The sequence below is a fragment of the Biomphalaria glabrata genome, chromosome 10 (assembly GCF_947242115.1).
Source record: "Biomphalaria glabrata chromosome 10, xgBioGlab47.1, whole genome shotgun sequence".
NCBI lineage: Eukaryota > Metazoa > Mollusca > Gastropoda > Planorbidae > Biomphalaria > Biomphalaria glabrata.
Window position 1 is genome coordinate 15,654,146 of NC_074720.1, and position 25,849 is coordinate 15,679,994.

The 25,849-nt window shown below is 33.0% G+C and overlaps 2 protein-coding genes across 2 annotated transcripts; one reads left to right on the plus strand and one right to left on the minus strand.

The window, feature by feature from the left end:
- Positions 1–302: 302 nt before the first annotated feature.
- LOC106069898 (transcriptional adapter 3-A-like) lies at positions 303–17,513 on the minus strand. Its single transcript, XM_013229669.2, has 10 exons — positions 17,407–17,513; positions 12,441–12,578; positions 10,689–10,864; positions 9,912–10,073; positions 9,286–9,547; positions 7,760–7,880; positions 7,008–7,111; positions 5,719–5,829; positions 3,472–3,665; positions 303–2,502 (listed from the first exon to the last, which is right to left on the minus strand). Exons 2-10 carry the CDS (start codon positions 12,562–12,564, stop codon positions 2,374–2,376), a joined length of 1,383 nt encoding a protein of 460 aa, XP_013085123.2. The 5' UTR covers positions 12,565–12,578; positions 17,407–17,513; the 3' UTR covers positions 303–2,373.
- Positions 17,514–17,543: 30 nt separating this feature from the next.
- Positions 17,544–23,706, plus strand: LOC106069897 (GPI mannosyltransferase 2-like). The gene is made up of 3 exons (XM_013229668.2): positions 17,544–17,754; positions 20,340–21,608; positions 22,432–23,706. The coding sequence occupies exons 1-3, from the start codon at positions 17,686–17,688 to the stop codon at positions 22,747–22,749; spliced, it is 1,656 nt and encodes a 551-aa protein (XP_013085122.2). The 5' UTR covers positions 17,544–17,685; the 3' UTR covers positions 22,750–23,706.
- Positions 23,707–25,849: the final 2,143 nt, after the last annotated feature.

Here is a 25,849-nt window from a genome sequence, read left to right on the forward strand (position 1 = left end):
AATTGAAGCGGCCTTAATCAAGAGGGAAAAAAAGAAAGCTGCCCTGTCCGCTAGCCCTGAATCAAAGGCATACACATGTATGAATTGTGGCAAAGTCTGTCGTTCTAGAATTGGCTTGATTAGCCACACCAGATTCTGCCCCGTCTCAAGATTAAGCCAAAATCAGTGACTCATTTGGGCGCATCCATTGCCTTTCGAAACAAAAGGAACCATATATATCAATGATCAATTTTTCCCCCCATGAAATGAATTCTAGAATCTATTCGATATCAAACAACTTTCATCAAAAATAGAACACACTGTAAATCAATAACTTTTTAATGTATAAAAACGTTAAAAAAGATTCTCAAAGTATATCTCTTCAGTGCTGACATTTTTAAAGATAAAAAAAAATTAAAATGAAAACATTACGCAAAAAAATAAAACTGTAATGCGGGCAACATTTTACACCACAAAATTTTATAAATATAACACAAAATATAAAATTTTAACAGGATGCTGTGTAATAGTCACATAAGAACCATACAACATAATAAGATAACAAAGGACAACACATCATACAGTCACATAAGCGCTTCCCAACATAATACAGTCACATCAGGACCACACAACATTGTAGTCATATCATTAGATTTCATCAGCAGTAATTCAACTGTCCCAAAGTTCTCACAACCAAAACACTTTTTAATCAAGAAAGTCATTTCATAATCCTTCATACACTAGTAACAATGCATGCATAAAGGTATGGAAACATTCAAATAGTTCAGACATATTTGAACATTTCAGTTTTAAATTAGAAAGTTTTTTTTCCAGCTAACCTCTAAACGTGGGCAGTGTTTTTTTAAATAGAGATTTAGGCATTACAATTTTAAGAAAATCACATTGAATGCTCATTTTATTTAAAGAAATGAATACAAAAAAATATTTCTTGAACGCAGGTAATCTGAACATTTGGATTATCATTTTCAACAGATAGTGAAATCCTTTGTTGCTTTACATCTTTGAGGTTACATGTTCACTTTTTTCTATAGTACTTTAATGTCATATCGTGTATGGTATTAGTTGTATCTTGCAGGACAGACTTGCTCTCAAGTGTCAGTAATGTTTTGTAGCAACATTAATTGACTTCAGGGAACTGTACCAGGAAATAGAAGAAGAGGTAGACAGAGGAAATAATGGGAAGATATCATCAAAGAATGGACAGGCCTGTCATTGTATGAAATTCTATCTAAGGCGAAGGACAGAGAGGAATGTAGAAAGACGATTGACAGATCTTGTGTGGTGCCCAACGATTCAACAGACTCTGGGAGAGGTGATGGTGATATTGACTTCATTTTATTTATGATTTAAAAAATTGAAGAAAATATGTGGAGGTTGCATTATTTATTTGCAGTTGAAACATTCTAAAAAAAAAAAAATATTTTTTTTTTACTAATTAAATTTAATATTAGTTTGAGTCATAAGTCTCTAAGATTAAAAAATGTAATGAAATCCATACAGCCTCTGGGAGCAAAGCAGTCTTAGATAAGCTTAAATGTTTCAAATCAATCAATACATACCTACACATGTATAACTAAGATTACCTTCAGTAATAAATATAAATAATGATTTGTGACAAGGATTTGCATTCAGTTTTGCTTGCTGTTTAGATTCAAGTGATGTACTATCACTGAAAGTAGAAGCATCTCTTTGAAACTAATATAACTGTTTAAATGTTTGAGTTTCTTATTAGGGTATGCGTTAACCAATATTTGCTATACTCAGTTCACATGTTTCAATGTGTCAAATTTTGTACACGTCTGGTCCTCAAAGACTCTTGATTTTTTTTCTGAAGGGATATGCATTTGACTAAAAAAAAAGGGACAACTAATTGATTCAGGAAATATATTTTTTTAAAAGTTTTCTATAGATTAAATTAGAAACATTGAAAATTTATTAAAAATAAAATAAATTAGGTTCTACAAGTTTAGTCATCGTAAATAATGACAACATTGATACATGTCCATGTAGTTGATAGACCATAAATTAACAGTGTAACTGTACTAGTCAAAGACTTGCCCATAGAAATACAAATTATTATTGTCGATGGGGGTCTAGCTTCTGACTTTAAAAAACTATCCTTTCAGTTATTATTGCTCTGAAAGGTGATTATGCATCATGTCCAGTAGACCAGCCAACACATCAACTTTTATAAACTTATAACTTCAATAAATGCAGTTTAACTGACAAAATGGAGCATAAAAGTTGGTGACACACTGTATGCTACTGATACTGGCTGTTGAGTCAGTTTGTCAACTTCATGGAATTCAGCGTTGAATTCTGTAGATAGGGCAGTCGTAATACTTAAGCCATTTCCGAGAGAAACCCATGTTCTTACAATTCCAAAGCTTTGATCAGAGCTTCTCTGTCTTTGAGTACTTTCATAATGGTTTCTTTTTCCTTCTTTGTGGGGGATTTCTTTTTTTGCCTAGCAATTTGAATTTTCCTGTAAGCATCCATCACCTAAGAAGAAAAAAATGTAATATAAAACATACTGAAGTATTTTTTTAAAAATAGTAATACTCAATCCATAGTTTTATACCTCTAGCTTGAAAAGAAATGTACTTATTATATATAATAATTGGTTAACTTAGAGCAAAAAAAAAAAAAAAGAAAACAAAATTTACTTCAATGAAGATCAATGAAACAAAAAGTTTAAAAAAAAATTGAGTTGTCAAAGTTTAATTCTGTCCAGCGTTCCAATTCTTTTTTTTTTTTTTTTCTAGTTTAATAATAGTGTATTTCAAATGTATGTTTGAGTATTTTTTTATTAAGTTTCATGAAGTGATAGGTACAAAAACACCTCATTTCACCTCATATTTCCTTTTGGACAGTGCTTTTTTTTTTTTTACAAAGCTTATATCAACTCACTCTGTCTGTCTGTCTGTCTGGTAAAAGGTGTGTACACGTTATTACTCCCACACCCATTCTCTGAATCAAGTTGAAACTTCCCACATTATTCATTGGCATGAATTATAAAAAAAAAAAAAAGGAACCAATTAGACAATAAATTACTGGTAATGAAATATTTTGTCTGATACCAACAAGGGAACCAAATACTTCAGTATTCACAGATATGGCTAAATTTGTTGGATTTAGTCCCCTTAATAAATTGTTAACGCTATTTCTCCCTCAAATTTTCTCAGATCAAGTTGATTATTTATCGTACCTAACAAAATATGAATCAATAAACAAAACTACTCAATTAGTTCATTAATTTTTTTTTTTACATTGAATACAGAAAATAACTTGTACATTAGTGATAGATATAGTTTTAAGGGTAGAGTTCTTCCCCTTTGGATAATCTTTGTTAAATTACTTTTATCTTGTTTTATGTAAGTTTGATGATTTTATCTATCTAGATCACAATAAATGGATTAGAGAAATCCCAATGAACCAAGAAGAGGAAGAAAAAGATAAAGTATGACTTGCATCAGCATCTACAGCCTGCAGCTTCTTCTTCAAATCCTGTCTGGCCATGTCCTCCTGCCCCTGCCTATATAAACTCTTCAGTATGTTAACATTTTGTTGACTAATGGCTCTCAGCTCTTGTTGCTTCTTTCTCAGCTCAGCCAAAATTTCATCATTGGGGTCATCCTCTTCTTCAGCTTCTTTCTCCAGAATGCCTTAAAAGTTCAAAGTAAATCATGGGCTTACTTTTAGGAGAAGGTTAATGTCCACTAAACATAGTACAGCTTGTGAAGTCAACCTGTCTTAACACTAATTAGTAAGATAAAATAATTACAATCATAATGGAGTTCCCCCCCCCCAAATAAAAAATGTTTTCCTAAGCGTGTGTTTGAGTGTGTGTGTATTTTTAGGGGCCCCCGAAAGGGGAAAAGACGCTATTAGTTTCGTGTGAAATTTACACGAAAAAAAAAGTTTACTTTTAGGTAAAGAGAAAAATCTGTTTAGTATGCATATAAGTTGGACATAATTTAAATTTTTCATATTATCGCATGAACTGCATTGTAGAACACTTAACTAAAGGAAAATTTAATTTTTTTTTTTTTGAGGAGTTAGAGATTGACCATTTACAATTCAATTAGATCAATTAGCTATTCATTATAAGACATCAGTTACCCCAGGTTCACATTTAACTTCACATTCACTTTCACCTATCCTTTGGTCTGCTGGACCACTGGGGCACCACACAAGATCTGTCCACCTTCTTAATACATTCTTCTCTGTCATTTGTCTTTGATAAAATTTAATTCTGATGTTCTTTCTGAAAATATTGATACCTGCCTTTTTACCTGCCTGGGTGGACCACTTCAGCCCCCAATTTTGAGTTTGTGTTTCCACACAAACTGTCTTTCTAACCTTGTTTCATTTCAAATACTTAGTTCATTTTGATGATAAGTGACAGAGATCTCCCCCCCCCCAAATATTTTTTCCTAAGTGTGTGTGTGAAAAAGGGGGGGGGGGTAGTTTTTCATTTCAAATACTTAGTTCATTTTGATATTTTGATGAAAAGTGACAGAGTTCGAGCCTCTTCAATTAATTTTACCAAAAAAAAAAAAAAAAAAAAAAAAAATTCAAATATCATTTGGTCAAAGATTTTGAAATACGCAAATGTAGCTTGTCACCAATACAAAAATTGTTGTGCCAATGGAGAGTACTACAACCAATATATTATTGCAACCCTTCAAATCAAACACACTCACTGACAGGACATGTTATTTTCAAATGGTGAAATTTGAAGTACCCTAAAACAATAACAGGACCAATTTAATCATGAAAAGTTGAAGGACCCCCGAAAAAGCAGAAATATTTCAAATAAGTTGTTGTTGTTGTTGTTGATTTGAGGCACATCGGCACAATTTAGGCCATGTCGTGCCTGCAGTCCCTTAAGGACTACTCTCTCTCTAAACAACAAGGGCCAGATTCTATACAGTCATATAATTAAAATCAAGGTCTATTCACAGTTAAAATAGTAAAGGTAGTAAAAATTTTAATATCATCGCCCCTAAAGGCTTAAATACTCATACACTAACAGAAACACTTCAGTGACTAATACAGATAGAATGAAGTTCTGCCAACTTAACAAAATTTAAGAAAAATGAAAAAAAAAAAAAAAAAAAGGGATAAAGAAGAAAGAAAGTATAAAGAGATCAATGAAGCTTTGTCTGACAGAAAAAAACATTCTAAAGAGATGAGGTGAATGCTTCTCTTAAATGAACAACTAGGAAGCTACATAAGATAATGAGAAATAGATCTTCCTGTTGTAATGATGCTGATAATGAAAAAAAATATTTTGCTGAGAAGTGTTGCCAGCAGATAAAAACATCTGACTTCAATTCATACAAGTAAAAAAATATGATCCAGAAGACAGGAGAGTGGCTGAAGTCTTGGTCTCTATCACTCACTTCCCTTGTCTCTGCCCAAACTGTCCCACTGTCAGAAGCCATCTAAGCAAATTCAGGTTTATAACTTTCAAAAGCAGCAAGAAAGAAAGAAAAGGCAGGTTTCAGATAGGGAGGCAGCACAAAATAACAGATCTTAAATCTAGGTAGTAAAATCCTTTGCAAAATCTCTACTATGTCTTTGCTAATTTTAAGGCCTTTACTAAGTTCAGCATGGCCATGTTAAGAAAATTGAACAGCAAAAGAAAATACTTAAAACATCCAGAAACATGGATGGCAATAGTATATTTAGTTATGTGTATAAAATCTCTACCTTGTTCTTCAAGCTCTTTACGTATTCTCCTCTCCAGAGTGGCTGGGTTACCAATGTTGAGTTGTTTAGCCAGCATACGAGGGGATATAGCTGGCGCCTCATCAGCACATTCTAAAGAATACAAAAGTCATTTCTTTAACAGGGTCCACCCCAACAACATAAAAGTTAAAAGAGAATTTTAAAAAATTATTTATTCTATAACTAGATCTACAATAAAAAGAAATAAGAATGTCAACAGTATGTTTATATGTGTAGTGTTGTTGTTGTTGTTGGCATCCTTTAGTCATGGAATGAGTATAGTCAGAACTATGCAGCATACAAGCAATTCCCCCCCCCCCCCACCCCCTTCATGCAGCTGGTGTATCCAAAGGTTGCGAATACAGTTTGACAGTTTCGGATTAACTGCATCGCAGAGTGTACCATTGCGTGCTGCAAGCCGCAGAAAGGTCACTGGCTCCTGAATTTTCCTCAGGGATGACTCATGAAGCCTTTCTTATGTTTTGGTATAGCCGCAACGCAGCAGAGGTTTGAAGAGTTTTTCTTCCTTGTATAGTTGTAGATGTTTTAAAAGAAATAAACCTACACATGTATGTATGAATAAATTTATCAGGAAGTTGTGCAGACACTATGCTGTCAACTAAAACATTTTGAGAAGTCTTTATCTCATTCCAGACAATAGGGAGTACGTATTGTCATGCATATAACCCGCACACATGTATACCCCCCCCCCCCAAATAACAAAAAATGTAAAAATATAATAGTAAAACCCACACCCACATGTGAAGAGTCGATTTATGACCCAACTGCTGCTGCCAATATGCTTTGCTTATTGGAAGAAAAAAGTGAATGATACAAATTTTGATGGCTTCACTAACTATAGCAAGGACACTGACATAAGTGAGACTGGCAATTGATTGCGAATGTACCAGTATCTGCAAATGTGTTTAGTTGCTTATTTACTTGTCAAAATGATTACTGATATATTAAAGATTCTCTGCCACATCGGCACAATTTGTTTTCTTGAGGTTTGTAATGAGATGCTCATAAAGCTTTCCTATGTCCATTTCACAACCACACAGCCAACTCTAGGAGGTATGGTATGGCCATAGTTTCTGTTATGCAATATTTATGACTAAAATGAATATTTTAAACCCCGCACAGCTGCCATTGATTTGTAAAAACTTTGCCATTGATTTGTAAAAACTTGTATAACACATGTGGGTTATAAGCATGAAAACAAGATATTGGCATTATAAAACAGAAATAGTGTAAAAAAAGATTGCATTTACCAGCAGTATCTGTCATAGAATCATCAATAGGCGTCATCAGGTTATCTTCAATGAGAGCTGAAATCAATCTCTGAGTCAGAGGACCAAAAGGGGAATCATCCATGCTGAAAGTTAATATATAAATAAATTATATTTAAAAAAAAAGTGAATTCAAGACAAACAGAACAATCAAACATAAAAAAACTCATTGGCGCTTAGAAACCTAAGGCAATGAAGACCTTTTTATATTTGCACATATTCATATGCTAGTAAATCAACAGTGAAACAGGCAAAATAGAAAATTCCCTTAAAAAAAAAAAAAACCCAACAAAAAAACATAACTTATCAGTGAGGAAGTACTCCACATTTACAACTATATATCTCAATAATGTAGAAATAATTTCCTTTTTAGATATCAAACAAAAAAATTAATTACCAATAATTAGCTACAAACTGGTTAATTTTGAATTGATTCATGTTTTGTTAGGTACAATAAATAATTGTTTAAAGTTTGAGCCTGACTCGAGAATGGGTCAACTGACACCTGCTTGTTAACCTTTGGCCAAAGAAACAGATGACTTAACATCATTACCCTGGTCTGAAAGGGAAACTTTACAGAAGTAGGTATCTCCAATAGGGGCTGATGGATTAAAGATAATGCACACATTTGTTCTTTTTTTTTTTTCATGTTTTCTTAATTTCTCTACATTGCATCAACTATGTTTAGCTAAGAAATTTTTTTTTAGCTCAAATGCTTCATTAGTCAGACTCACAAGTAATCATATTTCTTATACTCTGCTTTTTTTAACAATGTGGCTGCATCAGAATTAGTGGTGCCATTGACACCATTGCTGGCATGGACGGAAGACTTTTTCTTTTCTGTTATCCTGGAACCTGTCCACAATTAAAAGAACAAACATGACAATAATTACATTTTTGTCCTTCTCAATTACCAAGTGCATTCTTCAAGAACAGAGCAATTATTGAGCTAAAGGTATCGAGGTGGATCTAGAAGATGTGTTTGTTTAAATGACCAGTTTGTTACTGTGTATATAGACTTAAAAAAATAAGTGACCATGGTGAAACATGTGTGTCCACTGAAATGAGAACTGTGCTGTCAAACAATAAATTATAATAATATCTTTATTGTCCTTAAAGAAATGTGTCTTATAATTTGAGCATTACATATTACAAACATTTTTTTAATAAATAGAATGAATTTGAACTGATTTATCCTATTATTTAGTGTTTATGAGTGACTGTGAGAATATAGGTTGAGTGACATACAGAAGAAATCCCAGACATCTAGCCCTCTGTTGACCCCCAAAATCCAACCACCTGTTGACACTGTGCCCACCCTTATGACACTGTCAATCACACCCTTTTTGAATGCCCCAATTTAATTCACCTTAGACAGACTCTATTACCACAACAACCAAGCATTATTTTTCTTTGGCACAGACAGCGAAAAAGCTTACAGCCTAGCAGCAAAAGCTGACTAGTTGAAGAAGGTTGAACAACAGGAGTAAGGAGGGAGTGACAGAAGGGTTTATTTAAGAAAGTGATTTATGAATCAAGCTGGTTGTTATAGAAACAAGATATTCAGTCATTTTGAAAGACTTCTTTTATAATTTTCTCTTCATATTAGACAATTCTGAGCAGAAAAATAAAGTAATTAAAAAAAGAAAAAAAAATGACTTTGAAAACACATCTTTGAAAACAAAAAAGCTAAGATTTTCATAGTATAATTTAATTACTAAGTAGATATATAAAGTATTTTAACTCTGAGAAGTTTTATTTAATACAGCCATAGAGCTAATGGGCATCTTTATAAAAAAAAATACCACAAGCTTGTCAATTTTTATCACATTGCAAAACAACCAAGTAGCATATAATAATAATAATAATTAGCCATCACCTGTTCCTTAGGCAGCACTTTACCTTCTAAGTGGTACAAGGCTACCAAGAGACATCACACTATTCCTTAGGTAGCACTTTAACTTACTTCTAAGTAGTACAAGGCTACCAAGAGACATCACACTTTTCCGTAGGTAGCACTTTACCTTTTAAGCAGAATAAGGCTACCAAGAGACACCACTCTTTTTCCTTAGGTAGCACTTTACCCTTTAATAGAATAAGGCTACCAAGAGACATCACACTATTCCTTAAGTAGCACTTTACCTTTTAAGCAGAATAAGGCTACCAAGAGACACCACTCTTTTTCCTTAGGTAGCACTTACTCTATTCCTGTGAATATTCCCCTTTTAAGTACTACAAGACTACCAGTGCCTCAACTTACCATCACTCTGCTCCTCCAGCAGATCTTCCTCAGCCCACCTCTGTGTATAGTGCACACCAAGGGGAGGAATTTTCATGTACTCCACTTCATCCTCATGAGCCTTCAACATTTCTTCAATTACTCGTAAGTCATCAGTGCTGATGGGTGCACAGAAAGGCTCCACAGACAACCAAAACCTATTCACAGCATCATTCTTGGGCACTTTTGGTGTCTCAGAGATGGATGTGTCAGAACCAGTAGGATCTTCAGACTGACCTTTGGACTTTTTTTTTTTTTTTAAATAATAAAGTGAAGTCAAGTTATCAACATGAAATAAAACAAATTACTGATAACAATTTTTGACTATTTCAAATTTACTGTACTAGCAATATCAAAGGAATTAAAGTGCAGTACATTATAACATCAGTAAGATAAAACACAAATGATCTCTTACAAAATTTCAGATTTTTTCTAGACTTTAAAGAGTTTAGTTTAGTGCAATTTTAATCCTGAAACTTTCTGTTTTATTCAAATATAATTGAATCAGCCAAGTTCTGATCAAACATTAAAGTTAACACACACACAAAATTTAATCCAGATTTCTATCTAATGTTAATTCAAGATTAAATAATAATTTAAAAAAATACCTGTGAATTTTTCCCTTTGCTTCTAGGCCCTGAGGTTGGCGTTGAAGGCTGGGACGGGCGGCCATTGGAATCTTTAAACTTTTTACTTGAAGATCTCTCTCTCTCATCTGTAGGAGTTCCTTTTCTTTTAGTAGGCGTGCTTGACCTAGATGGAGTTTCAGGCTTTAAATAAAGAAAATTAAGAAAATTTTGAAAGGATGAAGATTTCAGAACAATGCATGCTTAAGGAAAATAGTATTTTTAATGTACAACTTTGAGATCTAAAATCTGATAACTGATATAATACCATTGATGTTGAGAACTAGAAATACAATTTTCTTTTAGAAAGTGGACCATAAATGATAGATGAAGAACTGCAAATGTAATTGATTCCTTCTTTAAAAAGAGCTAAACATAGTGAATAATAGGTGTTAATCAATACTGAATATGTATAACAATAAGATGCAGATCGCAACTGGGATTTGCATAGTCAAGTGAAACACTGCACTCGTCCTAAATCTTAATCATAAATCTTTAGAATCAAAGACATTGCTATTCATTAAAAATATACAATTATGAGAGGAAAAAGTTTGATTCAGTAACAAAAGTTATTGCCCTTTCAACAGTGTAAAACAAATCAATTCATCCATATATAGATAGATAATCATGTTTTACTTTTATTTTTTTAAAGCTAATCAATAAATCTATCATCAAACTATAGTTGAGGGTTTCAGTGAACTATTTCACCATTAGCACTAAGATTAGCAAGGCAATTCATAGACAGAAGTCAAAACTCACCCCTTTTCCTACAGATTTTTTCCCATCTTTCTTTTCAGGCCAACTCGCAAGGATATTATTTTCTGAGCCCAACTGTCTAAGTCTCTTTCCTACAGAGGCTAGGAGTATTTCAATGTCTGCTTGCAACTGGTCCAGCTCCTCCAGACTGATGTGTCCACCCTCCTCCCTTGAAACCACTGAAAATTGACAAATCGCACAATAGCTCAAAAGGTAACAATTTTTTTTGTGACAATTTTATTGTGTGTCTTCTTTTCAAGATTTTACATTAAAAAATAAACATAATGTCAGAATGAAATGTATTGTTAGATTTCTACCATATATCATTGTTGGGTGTGATAGTCTTCAAGCAGTTGTATACAATGTTTATTTTAGCAGCAAAACACATCTGAGATTGGAGACATTTTACAGTTCACCACAATACCATAAGAGTTCCATATAAATATAATACACATTTTTTTATGAAGCTCACATTTATTTGTAACTATTGCCATTAAAATCTTTCTTTCTCTCTTTAGATGCAAGACAATACAGTTGTACTCAAAGAGGACAGGGAAAACCATATTGTTAACATGATCAAGTTGAAAGTATCAATACAAATCAAATGATGTTTTGGGTCACTATCAAAAACTGTTAAGACTAATGCTTTTTAAAACTATAAATGAAGAGAACACCAGAAATAAATGACACATCGAATCTGTTATCTTAAACACATGGGTCTCTGAATCACCAAGAAGGCAATGACACAATTGTTGTCATGGTTTAACTAATACAGTAGCTTTAAATAAAAACATTAGCTTTATCCAATACATTAAAATAAGTCCAGTAATCAATGCTTCTAGCAGAAACAAAGGGGTAAGGGATAGTTTTTTTTCCGTCGCATCTTATGGGGCATCATGCCAATGGATATTTATAAATCTTAAGCTATATTTATCAAATACCCTTAAAAAATATAAAAAATTCTACTAATGATAAGGGATGAGCCAGGTACTTTCCATCAGAAGGTTACTTGTACAAAGTAGCACAAGGTCTAGATATTCATATCTTGGACTCAATTTTGGAAAGTATTACATATATTATCAACCTGGAAACTATTTTAGATTGACCCAACTACCATAGCAAAATTATGTGTTACTTATTTGGTTTTAAATTCCAAACAAGTTTTTGACCTTGAAAAGTAAGTCACCTTCTAAAACTCAAACTGTCAAGTATTTTTGACAAGTTGCACTTGGTAGAGGATGAATTATTGTAAGAATATCTTTTGTTTGGATATGCTTAGGCTTACTTGAAAACAAAAATCAATTTTTGAATATTTTCCAATTAAAGAAAGGCTTTCAATAAAATGTTTACAGTAATCAAAATCATATGCTGAAAATTTGATATTATTGAGTTTTTAACCAGCCATTACAAAGAGGAGTGGCTGAACCAATGATACTTAAGAAACACAAGCCTAGCTCAGCTGTAAACAGAAAAATGAGCAGCCCCAATAAATCAGACAATATTAAACCCTTCCCCCATGCTGTGAGCAAATTATAATTTTCTCAGGACTCAAAACTTTATAACTACAGGATTTCCATTTAAAGAGAACAAATCCAGCACAACCACTCCACTACAGACATTTTCCTCACTCATATGAAACAGTCTGAGAAAGACCTCAACTACCTTGTATAAGAGCTGAATGGCTAAGAAGAACAGTATACTATTGTGTTCATGCCAGGAAACTAAAGGCTAGAAGAAGAATGTTATAAAATTTACCTTGAGCATATTTGATGCAGTCTTTATTGTGATCTACAGTGTTCAGATCAGGGAACTGAAGTGGGCAGTCTTTAATATCACGATCCTTATCCTTGTCTTGTGGAGCCTTTCCTTTTCCTTTCATGATTTATTTATAATCTGAATTCATCAAAATATTCAAAAAAGATTTTTTTGTAACAGTATTGAAGATTAGGAAGAAAAATGATATGTCATAACTAAATGCTTAATTATGAGATGGGAAATGTACATAAAAATAATTATCATAAGTACAAGGGCTATATTTCACACCTTGGCTCCCTAACAGTTTAGTAATGCTCAACAGAACTGTAATGTAGAGCAACTTCATAAAGATTAAAGTAGAAATATAATTAACTTTATATATATATATATATATATATGTGGATTGGATTCATTATCAGTCCACTTTATCATTAAATACATTTCTAAATTTGTTGGGTTTAGTCCCCTTAAAATTGTTAATGCTATTTCTCCCTCACGCATTCTCTGATCAAGTTGATATTTTAAACAATTATTTATTGCATCTAACAAAACATTAATCAATAAACAAAAATACTCCATTAGTCAATTAAATTGAAAAAGTGCCAACATTTGAACACATGTACAAGAATCAAAGTAGTGGTTAGAACAGCAAAATTTCCAGTGATACTTAAAACAACATCGAAAAAACATCCAAGGAAGAAAACGAAGATTGGCCCAAATAGCCAACAGATTAAAAACTATTTGCAATAGGATTTTTATTACACTGAAAGTGACACTTATTAGAAACGTGTATCTGTGTCATTTGTGTATTTATCTGCAATGAGGTACTGTCAAACCAATGAATGTAGCAATCTTTACGTCAGTCACACTTCAGTGCCATTTGACCATCTTAATTAGAGGCTACATTTAGGTCTAAGCACACAGATCATTTGTAGACTCTACCTTTTATTTGTCTGATCTTATCTTATATGATACAGACGTTACTTCAAAAAAGAAGATGATTACATCCTACGCGTCATGCATTTAGTCAAGCAGAAAAGAATTTTTTATTTAATAAGTATAGAATCTACATGCCTGTTAAAATTCTTCCCATTATCTTCATGACAGTCATACTAGACATTATATACAGATGTCTAAGATATATTTAATATAGTCTTAGTGATGTTAGTGACTTTTAAATTAAAAAGATAGTGGTACATGGGCATGATACTACTTCATTTTCAGTTTCCTCACTAGATGAAGTGTGGTCGACAAGCTAAGTACGCTTGAACTTGGCTTAGCTACATATGATGGGGGCTTGAGGTTCGACACCCGACTGAGCAGAGTTATGTTTACTGAGCACCTAAAGGCAGCACGTAGAAGCGCTCTGAGCACGCTATAAGCATGAAAGTAGCGCTATATAAAAGCAATAACTTAGATGACTAAGTGTCCTCATCAAAATGTGTTATAAATAATAAATAATAGAATCTAGAGTAGCAGAGAATCTAGATAGAATAAATAGATCTAATCTAGAATTCTCAACAGGTCTGGGAAACCAAACATTCTTGACCTGTATGGTGACATGTATGCACTACGCATAACAGCAAGTTTTCTGTCCAGGGCTTTTACAAGAGAGGATTAGAGTTTCTCAAGCCCTCACTCAAATGGAGTTTGGAGTTTAATAAATTTCTAATACAGATGACCTCTTCTAGTCTAGTACAGGCTAGGATGATAATTTTTGCCTAAATAGCTGAATCCTCTATAGATATATATACTATCAGCTAACTATCTCTATATTATATATAAATCTAGATTTTCTAGATCTATAAAATTCTATATAGTAGGTCTAGATCTACGCATTTCATTCAATGTATCAAGCTCACTCCAAACATTTGCCCATTGAACCATTTATTCTCTATAAAAAAACAACAACAAACAAACTAATATAAGATCATTAAAACTGATATCCAAAACTAGTTGTTTGGAATAAATTTTGGTGGGAAAATCGTAATTTAATACTAATAATACAAACACCCTATAAATTTTTTTTGCATGGAATCAAACAACTTGGCTTATGAATCAAATAAATCAGCTCCAAAAAACAGAATATAAATATATGTTGGTGGGCTCATCAGCATAGAAGACTGCCATAGACTTAGCCAACCAAAAAATGTAGTCTTAACCCTATGATTACTATGAAGTATGAAGAGGCAAAGTCATCCTAGTAACAGGAAAAAATAAACACCCTGTCCCTGACTTTTTTCTTTTTTCTTAAATTCTTACATAAAAAGACAGCTAATCAGCCAAATGGAAGGAAATTCACTATTCAGTCAGAATCATTGGAAAATGGACATGCACATTTTCACATTATTTTATATAGAATAGCATGCTATTCTTAGTTTCATAATTCATATTATTAAATATCAAAATAAAGATCATATGATGATAGTCATAGAATGATAGAAATAGATGTTAATGATTAATGACCACAAAAAAAAACAGCGAGTTGTTCGGATTCATTTTCATGTAATGTCCAGAATGTGAATTACTCTTGAAGTTTCAAATTCATTGAAATTAATCATTAATGAAATTGCACAATTTTTAGTTTCCTTAGTCTTAACTTTAGCGTTACAAGTTTTTATATAAGCAATCTCAGCTTCGTAAGATATCGAATGCCATTTTAATGTTAAAAATAAACATCAAAGGGATATAACCCAAAGAACACAAAATATTTAAATTATATATTTTTTAATTGTTATTTTTAAAAATAATGTAATGCAAAGTACATATATAAATTACCCATGTGTTACAATTTGTATCAGCTATTTGTGGTTTACCGTAAATGTGCTATATTTTTCTAAGTAAATAGATTTACATCGATATGCACTAATTGTACCCATTTTAAAAGCTTGATTTTATGACACATATAGTTTGATGCTATTATCATCGTTGTGCTACCATAGGTGCAAGGAATATAGAATATAACACAGGAACAATGAATTTAGAATATATCCAGTTGTGTTTTTTTTTTCAGATGCCCCATTCTATTAACTTCTGAATTATGTTTTATAAACCAATACCCAGCGCATGTGCTTGATGTGAAGAGATATTAATAAAACGAAAGGGCTAAGGGGGAGGTATAGAATGTAGATATGGTATTTTGAGATAAAAATGTCTTTGGTAGGTAAAAAAAAAAAGGGGGGGGGAGAGAAACAGTCCAGACACTGTATCAAGAGATCATCAATAATTGATCGACCATTAAAATGTGACGTCAGCCCCAAATACATAGTCAGTTGTGCTTCTCGATCTAGACGTGTGGCGCAGGGTCTAAAAAAATTATATATAAAGTACTATATACCATAAAGTATGATAAAGCCCATAATGAGCTACAAAGACACTCCTTTGAAACATCACAAATACTCAAAATAATAACAATAACACATTTAACCACTCTCTTATTCTGCCTACACCCCCTTACCCACGCTTTCTTCTTACGCAATTCCACTCTCCAACATTCACACTTTTTCAGTGCAAAGTAACAACGTAAATTTCAAGACTCAATCCAAACGCAGCCACCAGACTAACACACAACAAAAAAAAAAAGGTCAGTGACAGCCCAACACACAGGTGTAAACCTGGCCACCAACGCAGACCCCAAAACATTGTTCAAGTTGTAGTAAGAACAATGTTGAGGGGAAAGGGGGAGGAGCCATCATTCGAGTACCTAAGGTCAAGCCGCTAATTAGGTCACAAACACTAGGCGTGATAGATATATAGATATGTTGTTTGTGTGTGTGTGACAAATACTAAGCGTGCTCTAAAATACGGTGGTTTTTTTTTTGGTCAACCAGGTGGTTTAGGGAGGGCGGATCTATCTACATCTATAGGTAACACAGCTCGCAAGCTACCATAGCTTTTCAGCACCCCCCCCTTCCCCGCCCAGATCGAAAAATATCTAGCACTCACTTTTGGGCTGTTACATACACTGAGTGTGCTAGATCGGCGGCTAGTTACGTAGGGCCGCGTACCGTATGTTTTGTTTTTAGGTAAACCAAGTAAACTGTTGTGTCCTGCAATGACTTGGGGAGGATTATCTATTGGCTACCAAAGCTTATTAGGCTCTCCCTCAAATAGATAATATATGGATTTAATTTATTTATGCCTTATGTCTCAAAATAGCTTAGACCTAAATAAGTACTACGGTAATGCGTTACTGAGCTTAGCACCGTCAGTTTCTAAGCAGAGCTGATCAGTGATAGATTATAGATTCCTTCGATGTGGACCATGTGAAAATGACTAAAATCTGTCTGTCTTGACATGGCGCAAAAAGAAAATGATATAAATAAAAAAAAATATAGATTATAACACTTTTGAAACACCATACTTTTCACAAAATTTTAAGATTATAACACTTTTAATTTTTAAAACACCATACTTCTCATTTGTAACAATTTGTTCGATAAGTTCTTAATATGTTCGATAAGATAAGATAAAAAAGTGTTCGATAATTTAAGCTTTTGAAATCATCGACCTGACTCACTTTAACATCAAATATAAGTTTAACTTTGGTAGTAATAGAATAAAACATGTCTACTTTTTAAGAAAAATGGATGAGGAGTTCATATTCATAGATATAATCAGTTTTTTTCTAGGTCTAATTTTTACGGAGATACACAAATTCAAACATAAAAAATGTCGGCGAATGAGCTTAACTTGTTCGATAAACGTAAGTTACTGTAGACTAGAATCTAGATCAGACTAGTAGATCTAGTAGAGTAGAGTGGCTAGAGAATAATTTTAGATTTAGATTTAGTGTTAGATTTTAGATCTACACGACTACACCTCTGGTAAAAAATTAAGGTAATAATGCAGTTACTCTAAAATGAACATATATATCTAGATCTAGACACATCTAGATCTATATAGAGTCTAGATCTTTCATCCATGTCTATTTATCTAGATCTAGATATCTAGGTCTAATTCTTACTTTTGACTTTTTTTGTTATTCAGATTTTCAGCACATTTTATTTATTTTTTTTCCTCCGGAAGTTTACTGCTCAATTATTCTTGTCTGCGCATGTTCAGCTAATTTTCGTATACAAATGAAAAAAAAAAAGTTAATTTTCTTAAACTTCCACCCATAAGAACATGTATATAGCTAGAAAATCAGCAGCAATTGTTTATATTGACTGTCTAGATCCTAGATCTAGAGAGATCTATACTAGAGTCTAGTCTGTTTCTACTACACATAGAAGTAGGGCCTACAATGAACATATTTGAACATCGACTCTGTATATTTGCTTTTTACTCAAGATTGTCCATTTTACTTCTTCAGGTTAATAAGGCGTAGCCGTAGAACGTAGCGTAGTCTTCTAGTAGTAGTACTCACGTAGTCGTAGAAACTAGGATAGATCCTAGTCAGCCTAGTGACCTACAATATAGTAATACTATTACTAAGAATCTGAATACTAACTATTAGTATTAGAGTATTACACATTTTAGTATCACTTGTCACTATCATAGTAGCATTACATTAGATGATTAGTCTGAGAGTCTATACTGACTCTGAGTGAACTGAGTCTATACAATGTTTAATACATGATTAGATCAAGATCTGTGTATGTGTGGGAGGTCAATATTATAAGCAGGCCATTCTAATGAGGTAGTTCCGAATTCCCCCCGAGTCACGTGGTTGTGTGTATACAACGCGCACCGTGCTTAGTTTTAGTTAGTTTGTAGTGGGAATCTGAAGCGTTTTAAGTCAATATTTAGTGGTTTCAATTTACTCATTAGCGCTAAACTATAATTTGTTAATAACAGGAGAATCTAGAGATACATTTTTTTAATAGTTTCAACTAAAACAAATAGTTATACCTTTGATAGAAGGTATCGAAGCGTTGGCCTATAATCTGCCATACTGAGATCAAGATTTCTTCATCTACAATGAATGACTACACTTACAGTTCTTAGCATTCGGGTAACCAGTCCTAGAAAAAAAAGTAACACTTTCACCCCCCCCTCCCTTTTTTTCCTCTCTGCCCAAAAGTAAACAAACTTGAACTTGAGTAGAGAACACTAAAAGTTGGACAGTAGACCAGTGTGTATTGGTCAGATAGCTCTAGGGCTAGTGTGTAGTCGATATGTCGACTAGTTGTTATAAAAGATAAAAAGACTGCCATGAGTTTTCCTTGTGCGTAATAGGCTTCAGTTGTTTAGCAAACAAATAACACATCTGATAGTCAAGGATTAATCTAGACCTACTCTTACAGTTACACAGGCCAAATGCGACTTACCCCGCCCTTTCATTGTTAAATTTGGTTTGTAAGTAATAAAATGGATCTAGATTTGTTTCGTCGACGCATTTGTGAAACTTTAATGTAGGCCTAACATTTTGTGAATTTCTTAAAAATGATAGACCTTTTAATACAAAAAATAATTCTTAATGTTATCGATGTGCATAATGTATTTGTGATTGGCGGAATATGAAATACATATAACGTTAAAAAATAGCTGAAGTTTATGAAAATAACAATCTTTCAACTAATATGCATAATATCCCATATATAGGCCTATAAATATAAATAAATATATTATAATAATAAATAATTATATATATATAAGTGTGTGTGTTTGTGTAGTTTATACCAAGCCTTTTTTTTAATCTTACACGACACGTTTGTAAAAACATCTTCTTCTGTATGTGAATGTATCATCGGCAATGTGTTGACGCTTGTTGTGGACTATAAAGGAAATATCATTGATAATTTAAACCTATCCTTAAACAGTTCTTGGCCCTTTATGAAAACATTTGTATAATTATTGGAACATTCAGGGAGTTCGTTGATGTACTCTGTATATTTTAAAATGTTTGTAAATGTAAAATTTCGTAAAAAGAGAGGAGCAACAGCAATGGAAATATAGGAAGAAAAGGCCATTCTCCTCTTTGTTGTCCTACTATCACGTGACTTTGGTTAAAGTAGGTCAGAAATACGAACTACCTCATTCAACATTACAAACTATAATATAAATCATGGGCCAAAAAAAATTATGTTACACATTGTTAGAGATTTGAAGATAATTACATCCTAGCCCAAACCTCCTGCATGGTGATGGGAGTGGGCAGGGTTGAAATTCATGACCATTGATACCACTGAACAACAGATTTATTTTCTAAGGCAATAAGGGGAGGCAGGGGAAAGTGATACAGGTAATCAGATTCACTGAAATAAAGTATATGGTTGGGAGGGGTAGAGTTATAAAGTGGGGCATGCCAATTTATAAATGTAACAGATTATAAATTCAAGTTTTGAAGAGGTAGAGGGGTAGAGAGAAAAGTGATATCAAATTGACAGATGCGTTTCGGAAGGCATTTTAAAGTGGGTCGTTCCAATTAAACGTTATCATATGGCCAAAAGGGTGTGTGTGTGTTTAAATGCTGGCAGTTCTATTGAAAGTATAAAAAAATAAGGGGCAGGGGATATAGCCAAAGTATTATGTGAGCATTAAAATTTGCAGGATGTAAAAGGTGAAAAGGGGCGCTGTCCAAAAAATAGCCGATCTAATATTTTAAAATATCTGAAAAGCAGAAGAATAGTCCAGACTCCAGTCTCTACAATCTGCTATCTAGATCTATTTATATCTGGAAGATTAAAGACCTACTATCTCTTTTTCTTTTTGACTGTCCCAGACTTTATATGAATTTCCATTTTGATTTGACAGAAGTTATGCAAGCCACTTGCTCTTTTTGTAAACATTTATTATTACTCCTCTATATATATGTGCTACTCACATCTGCAAGAAGACCTGACCCTCTGACATTTGTTGGAGTTTAATGGTGATTTTGATTAATATATATATTTTTTACTTTAAAATGTTTTTGATGTTGCTTCTGTTCATGAATACTTTTTTTTTTCATTTCAGTTTGTTTCAAATTTTCTTGTTCCTGACCATGATGCTAAAGTTTTCAACCCACCTCCAGAGCTGGATGATAACTCCTGGCTAGACCAACTTGTTCTCTACTTTGTTGGTGGTCTAAGAAGATGGGATGCTGTTTATTTTACACACATTATGCAATATGGATACACATATGAAAATTGTGTGGCATTTTTTCCTTTTTATCCTTTACTTGTGTCTAATTTTTCCAAAGCATTTTCCTTTGGGCTACTGAACTTCAGCTCTTGTCTCCTGCTTGTGGGAGTTGTTGTAAACATTCTATTATTTGTTGCCACATCACTGGTGTTATATAGGTTAGGTAAATTAGTGCTGAGCACAGACAAGGAAGCATTTTATGCCAGTTTGCTATTTTGTATTAATCCAGCAAGTATTTTTATGACTGCTCTTTATTCAGAAGTATTGTTTTCATTTTTGTTATTTTCTGGTCTGCTGGCCCTGAATCATGATAAGAAAATACTTTCTGCATTCTTAATAGGACTAAGTATTTTTACAAGGTCAAATGGATTGATTGCGATTGGATTCATTGCCCACTTGATCATTAAATCATCAATTCATACATTTCTAAAGCTCAAAGCAACATCTGTAAAATGCTCTAGTATTTTCAGTTTGGTTTTTAAAACTGTGATAGAAGTATTATTTTATTCTTTTATTTGTGTCATTCCATTTTTTATATTTCAATACTACATTTATGTCTTGTATTGTAAATCCTCCCCAGATTGGCCAAAGCATGTCATAGACTATGGCCGGTCTAAAGGGTATAAATTAGCAGGTGATGAGCCTTCATTGTGGTGTAATGAAACAATCCCACTCTCCTATTCCTATATACAGAAGCATCATTGGAATGTTGGGTTTCTTACATATTACACTTTGAAGCAGCTACCAAACTTTCTTCTTGCCCTTCCTGTTCTCCTCCTCAGTTTTAGGGCCTGCTCTTTCTATATTAAAAACAATGTTATGTCGTTTTGTTTTCTTGGTCTTACTTGTTCCAATAACAACGGTAGCAGTGGATCGTCACATGTGGAAATTTCAGACAGCAATCGTGAAGATGAAAAGCAGAGGAATAGATTTCTGCTTGATAAAAAAATTGAAAACTATGCTGGAGGCCAATGGGATGAAGTTAACAGCAACAAAAAACTGAAATGTGAAAAAAATAGTTGCAGGCAAACAGATCTGATTGTGTATGTTTATCATCTAGCGTTTCTCACCATTTTTGGCTGCTTCTTCATGCACATTCAGGTAATTAAAGGTCTTAATTTTACAGTTTGTTCTTCCAAATGATCAATGCAAACATAGATGTTGAATCTAGCCATTATCTTATTTTATTTTTTTACTTTTAAATATGAGACACTCCTAGTGCTTAATTCTGAAACAAATGGTGGTTTAAATAGTTTGTTAAATATTTAAAACAAACTGTAAAATTATTTTTTTTCTCTGCTAAAGCAAAGGTTTGTATAAATTAGGACTTTATAAATGTGAATCACAATTTTGAAAGTATTCATCTATGAATTCTATCTTTAATATAATATGACATACAAAAAATTCATTTATTCAGTGAAACATTCTCTTCTCACTTATTCACTTCTCATTAACCGTTGGACAAAGAAACAGATCATCATCATCCTTAACATCATCTGCCCTATTGATCAAAAGGTCTGAATGGGGAACTCTTTTTTTAAAACTCTCTTCTCACTTATTCAAAGTACAGATTTTGTATCAATCTCTTTTCTGTTATTCAATAATATTTTAAATAAATTATCTTCCCAAATCTACCATCTCTAAGCAGTCATAAAAAGCAATATGAAAGCCTTAACTTAACCTTAACCAGCAAACACTGTTGATGGTGGCATTTATGACCTTAGAGCCAACCATCATCTGGAACTCTGTGTTACCACTCATAACAATACATTTGTGACCAAGTAGCGTTATTTCAGTAATGTAATGGCAAAGGTGCTCCGTGCGGCTTACCTAATCCCTTTCCTTGACTGTCTTAACAAAAACTAATTTTTAAATCTTACACAAATATTCTAATTTTATGGTCATTTTCTTTCTTGTCTTATAGGTTCTCACACGAATGCTGTTTTCATCAAGCCCTCTATTATACTGGTACGTCGGCACTTTGTTCATCAACGGCAGTCGCAGGTTTAAACCCTCATCCCCTGCTGACAAGAAAACAAGAGAGGCAGAAAGTTTCAAGCAGGGCATAAATCTTCCTCAGTTCCTACAAAGTCTTCTTTCACTTTTCAAACTCACGTTCATCTCAGAGGCATTTAAAAATTGGTACTGCTTAAATGGGGAGTTTCGTGCCATCTTTGTTTATTTTCTGACCTACTCTGTGCTTGGAACTGTTATGTTTTCCAATTTTCTTCCATGGACTTGAAGCTTTATGTTGTTTTTTTATAGAAATAAATGAATTGATCTGACATGTCAGTTTCTTAATTGATTGTATTAATGATAATTTGCATTTTAATGTATGAAATTAGAACAAACATTGCAGCATAGTTTAGTTTATTTATGTTATTTAAAACGGTGGACTGTGCTTCTGTTATACAATTTTCCGTACAGAGTTATAACTAGTCGGTTTAGTCTTGCTTTCTATTTGTTGTTTATTACATTCTTGAATTTTGAATTCTTTATTTATTTAAGTTATGACTTATGGACTTCAGGTTGTATTCATAAAGTGGAACATAGTGACACATTTCTTAATATCATAATATCAGCAGAAGGGCAGTAAAGTTATTTATCCCCACTCCTGCTCAACTAACTCTATTTAATCATGTTTTTGTGGAGAAATTAATACATTTTGTGTGAACAAAAATCAATTTAACAATTAATTAATTATCCATCCATCCATCCCAGTGGAACTATAGGCAGACCAAGAAGGGCTCTGGCCTGCTTCAACACATCCCTCCATTCAGATCTTTACTGGGCCTTTCGTCCTAACCCCAAGCTGTTGCAGATCTGCCTCCACATCACGAATCCATCGCATTTGGGGTCTGCCTTTGGGTCCCCTTCCTTTTGTTTTTTGCATTAATTAATTATACATGTTTTTTTATTGATATGTCAAAGCCCTTTTCTAATTTGAAATTCAGCATTTGAAGCAAGTCAACAATGGGGACAAATATCTAAGAATTAGTAGTAAATAAAAAGGTGAAGGGGCGCTATCTGTTTAACATCTTCTCAAGGTCACAACTTTTTTTTTTACTTTGTAAAATTTTGTATCTTGATATGTATAATCATATTGAGATTAAAAAAAAAAAAAGACTTTATTTTATGTATGTATTTATTGAAGTATGAATGGAGCACATGAGATCAAAATAAATTTGATTTTTTGTTTCGTTTTTGCCTCCTCTGATTTTTTTTGTATTCAATGTCAAGGTATTTCTATTCTATACAAATAATTGTGTATTTGGATTTTGCTAATGTTTAAAATGTCTAAAATACGAGTCATTTGTAAACAATAAAAAAAAATTCATTAGGTGAATGGATTTTTCTAAGAGAAATGTTTTAATCAGGGACCCCCCCCCCACCCACCAATTCAAACGTTTAGATCTGTTGTTACTTTGAATGCCGACGTTATTCTACAACTACATGTTGGATTTTAATTGCAGCACTTACGAAAATCCCATCATAACAGTTTTTAGTTACTTTTTTTTTTTAAAGTTGCATACCGGTTACTTTAAATTGTAATTTCAGATGGTCTCCCATCAAATAAGAACATCTTTATATCTTCCATTTCTCAATATATATCAAGTCATTGATTAACATGCATGACTAGATTGACCTAGGGACACGCGTAGGACGTAATCATTTTTTAATTTATTTTTTTTTTTAAAGTAGCGTCTGTATTTGTTAATATAAGATAACACGAGGAAGGAAATGTGGGAAAGGTAGAAATGCCAGAAAGAATTCGTAGGTAGCGTTATAACGGATGTCATGATGAAGAAGACTTATGTTAAGGTCTTAAGTAATATAGTTAAATTTTACGAATGATCTGGTTAATAAAATTAAAAAAAAAATCACAATATGTATTTCTACAATTATTTTTATGTGTGAAATTGTGTATTGGAAAATGCCGGGTACTTGAAATAGACTAGTCATAAAAAAAATACATAGATCTTGGGTAAAATACTCATTATATAAAGTACTGTAAATTGTAAACACACTTGAGTCGGGTCTTTTCTTCTTATGAGCTGTATCGGGTGTTAGCCTAACTCCCCGTATTTTTTTGCAGATTTCTTTCTCCTGTTAGTTACACTTAAATTCACAGCCTAATAATGCCAGTTGTGATAGGCCTTGCCCTTGTTATTGGCTGTCTTACCTCGACAGATTACTCTGGAGATGTTTGCGTTTCTAGTACTAGTGTATTCGATGTACTTAACTAACACGTAACAAGGCCTACACATGGAACAAATAGAAATAAGTCCAAACCGTTATTCAAAATACATATGATGTTTTAATATTGAAAAGGCCAAAGTCGACTCTCTGTAATAGCACGTTATCCCTATGACGTCCTAACACCAACTGACTATATTTACATAAATAATCTCTAACCCAACTAAGTCGTGACGTCACTTAATGTGTTCAAAGTCTGTCAACTATGGTGCGTCTCTATACAAACTAATAATATTAAGTGTTTCACACAGTTTAATTTAAAAACAGAAATTAAAAAATGCAAAAGATATATAAGGAAAGTGATACTTCCGTCCCTTTCTAGTTTTGATCCAAGAAACGAAACGCGTCTGCGCAATATTGGCCATTGATACACTTTAAAAAAATATTTTTTGTATTTTGCGTGTTATTCCTATATATGTATAAGTACGTCTGCATCATGTAAATAGTTTCGGTTAAATTTAAACTTAGGCTCAGGCTGTACATTGTGATTGAATCATTGATCACCTTATCTTATCTTCTTATCTTATATGATAAAGAAGATGATTACGTCCTACGCGTCATGCATTTAGTCATGCATATTAACCAATGACCTAAATTCTGCCAAGTCACTGGTTTTCCTGGCTAGCTCAGGCAACTCATTCCATGCTCTAATAGCGCTAGGGAAGAAGGAGCATTTGTACATATGGAACGAAGAATGTGCCTTTATCGTGTGTCTTTCTTAGTATTTTATTAAATTTTGTATTTGAAGATTATGGTTCAGTGTTTTATGTATAAATGCTACTTTACTTTTGAGTCTTCTATCCTGAAGGCTTTCTAAATTTAGTGATTTTACTAAAGGTGTTACTCTTGTCAAATGTGAATATTCGTTTGTCATGAATCTCACTGCTCTATTTTGTGTCTGTTCCAGTTTCTTTATGTTTTTTTGAGTTGAGGGGTCCCAAACAGAGGATGCTTATTCTATTATTGACCTAACTAAGGTTAAATAACATTTCAGTGTTATGTTCTTGTTTGATTTATAGAGATTTTTTAAAATAAACCCTAATGCTTTGTTTGATTTTTTTAATAGTTTCATGACAGTTTTTCAT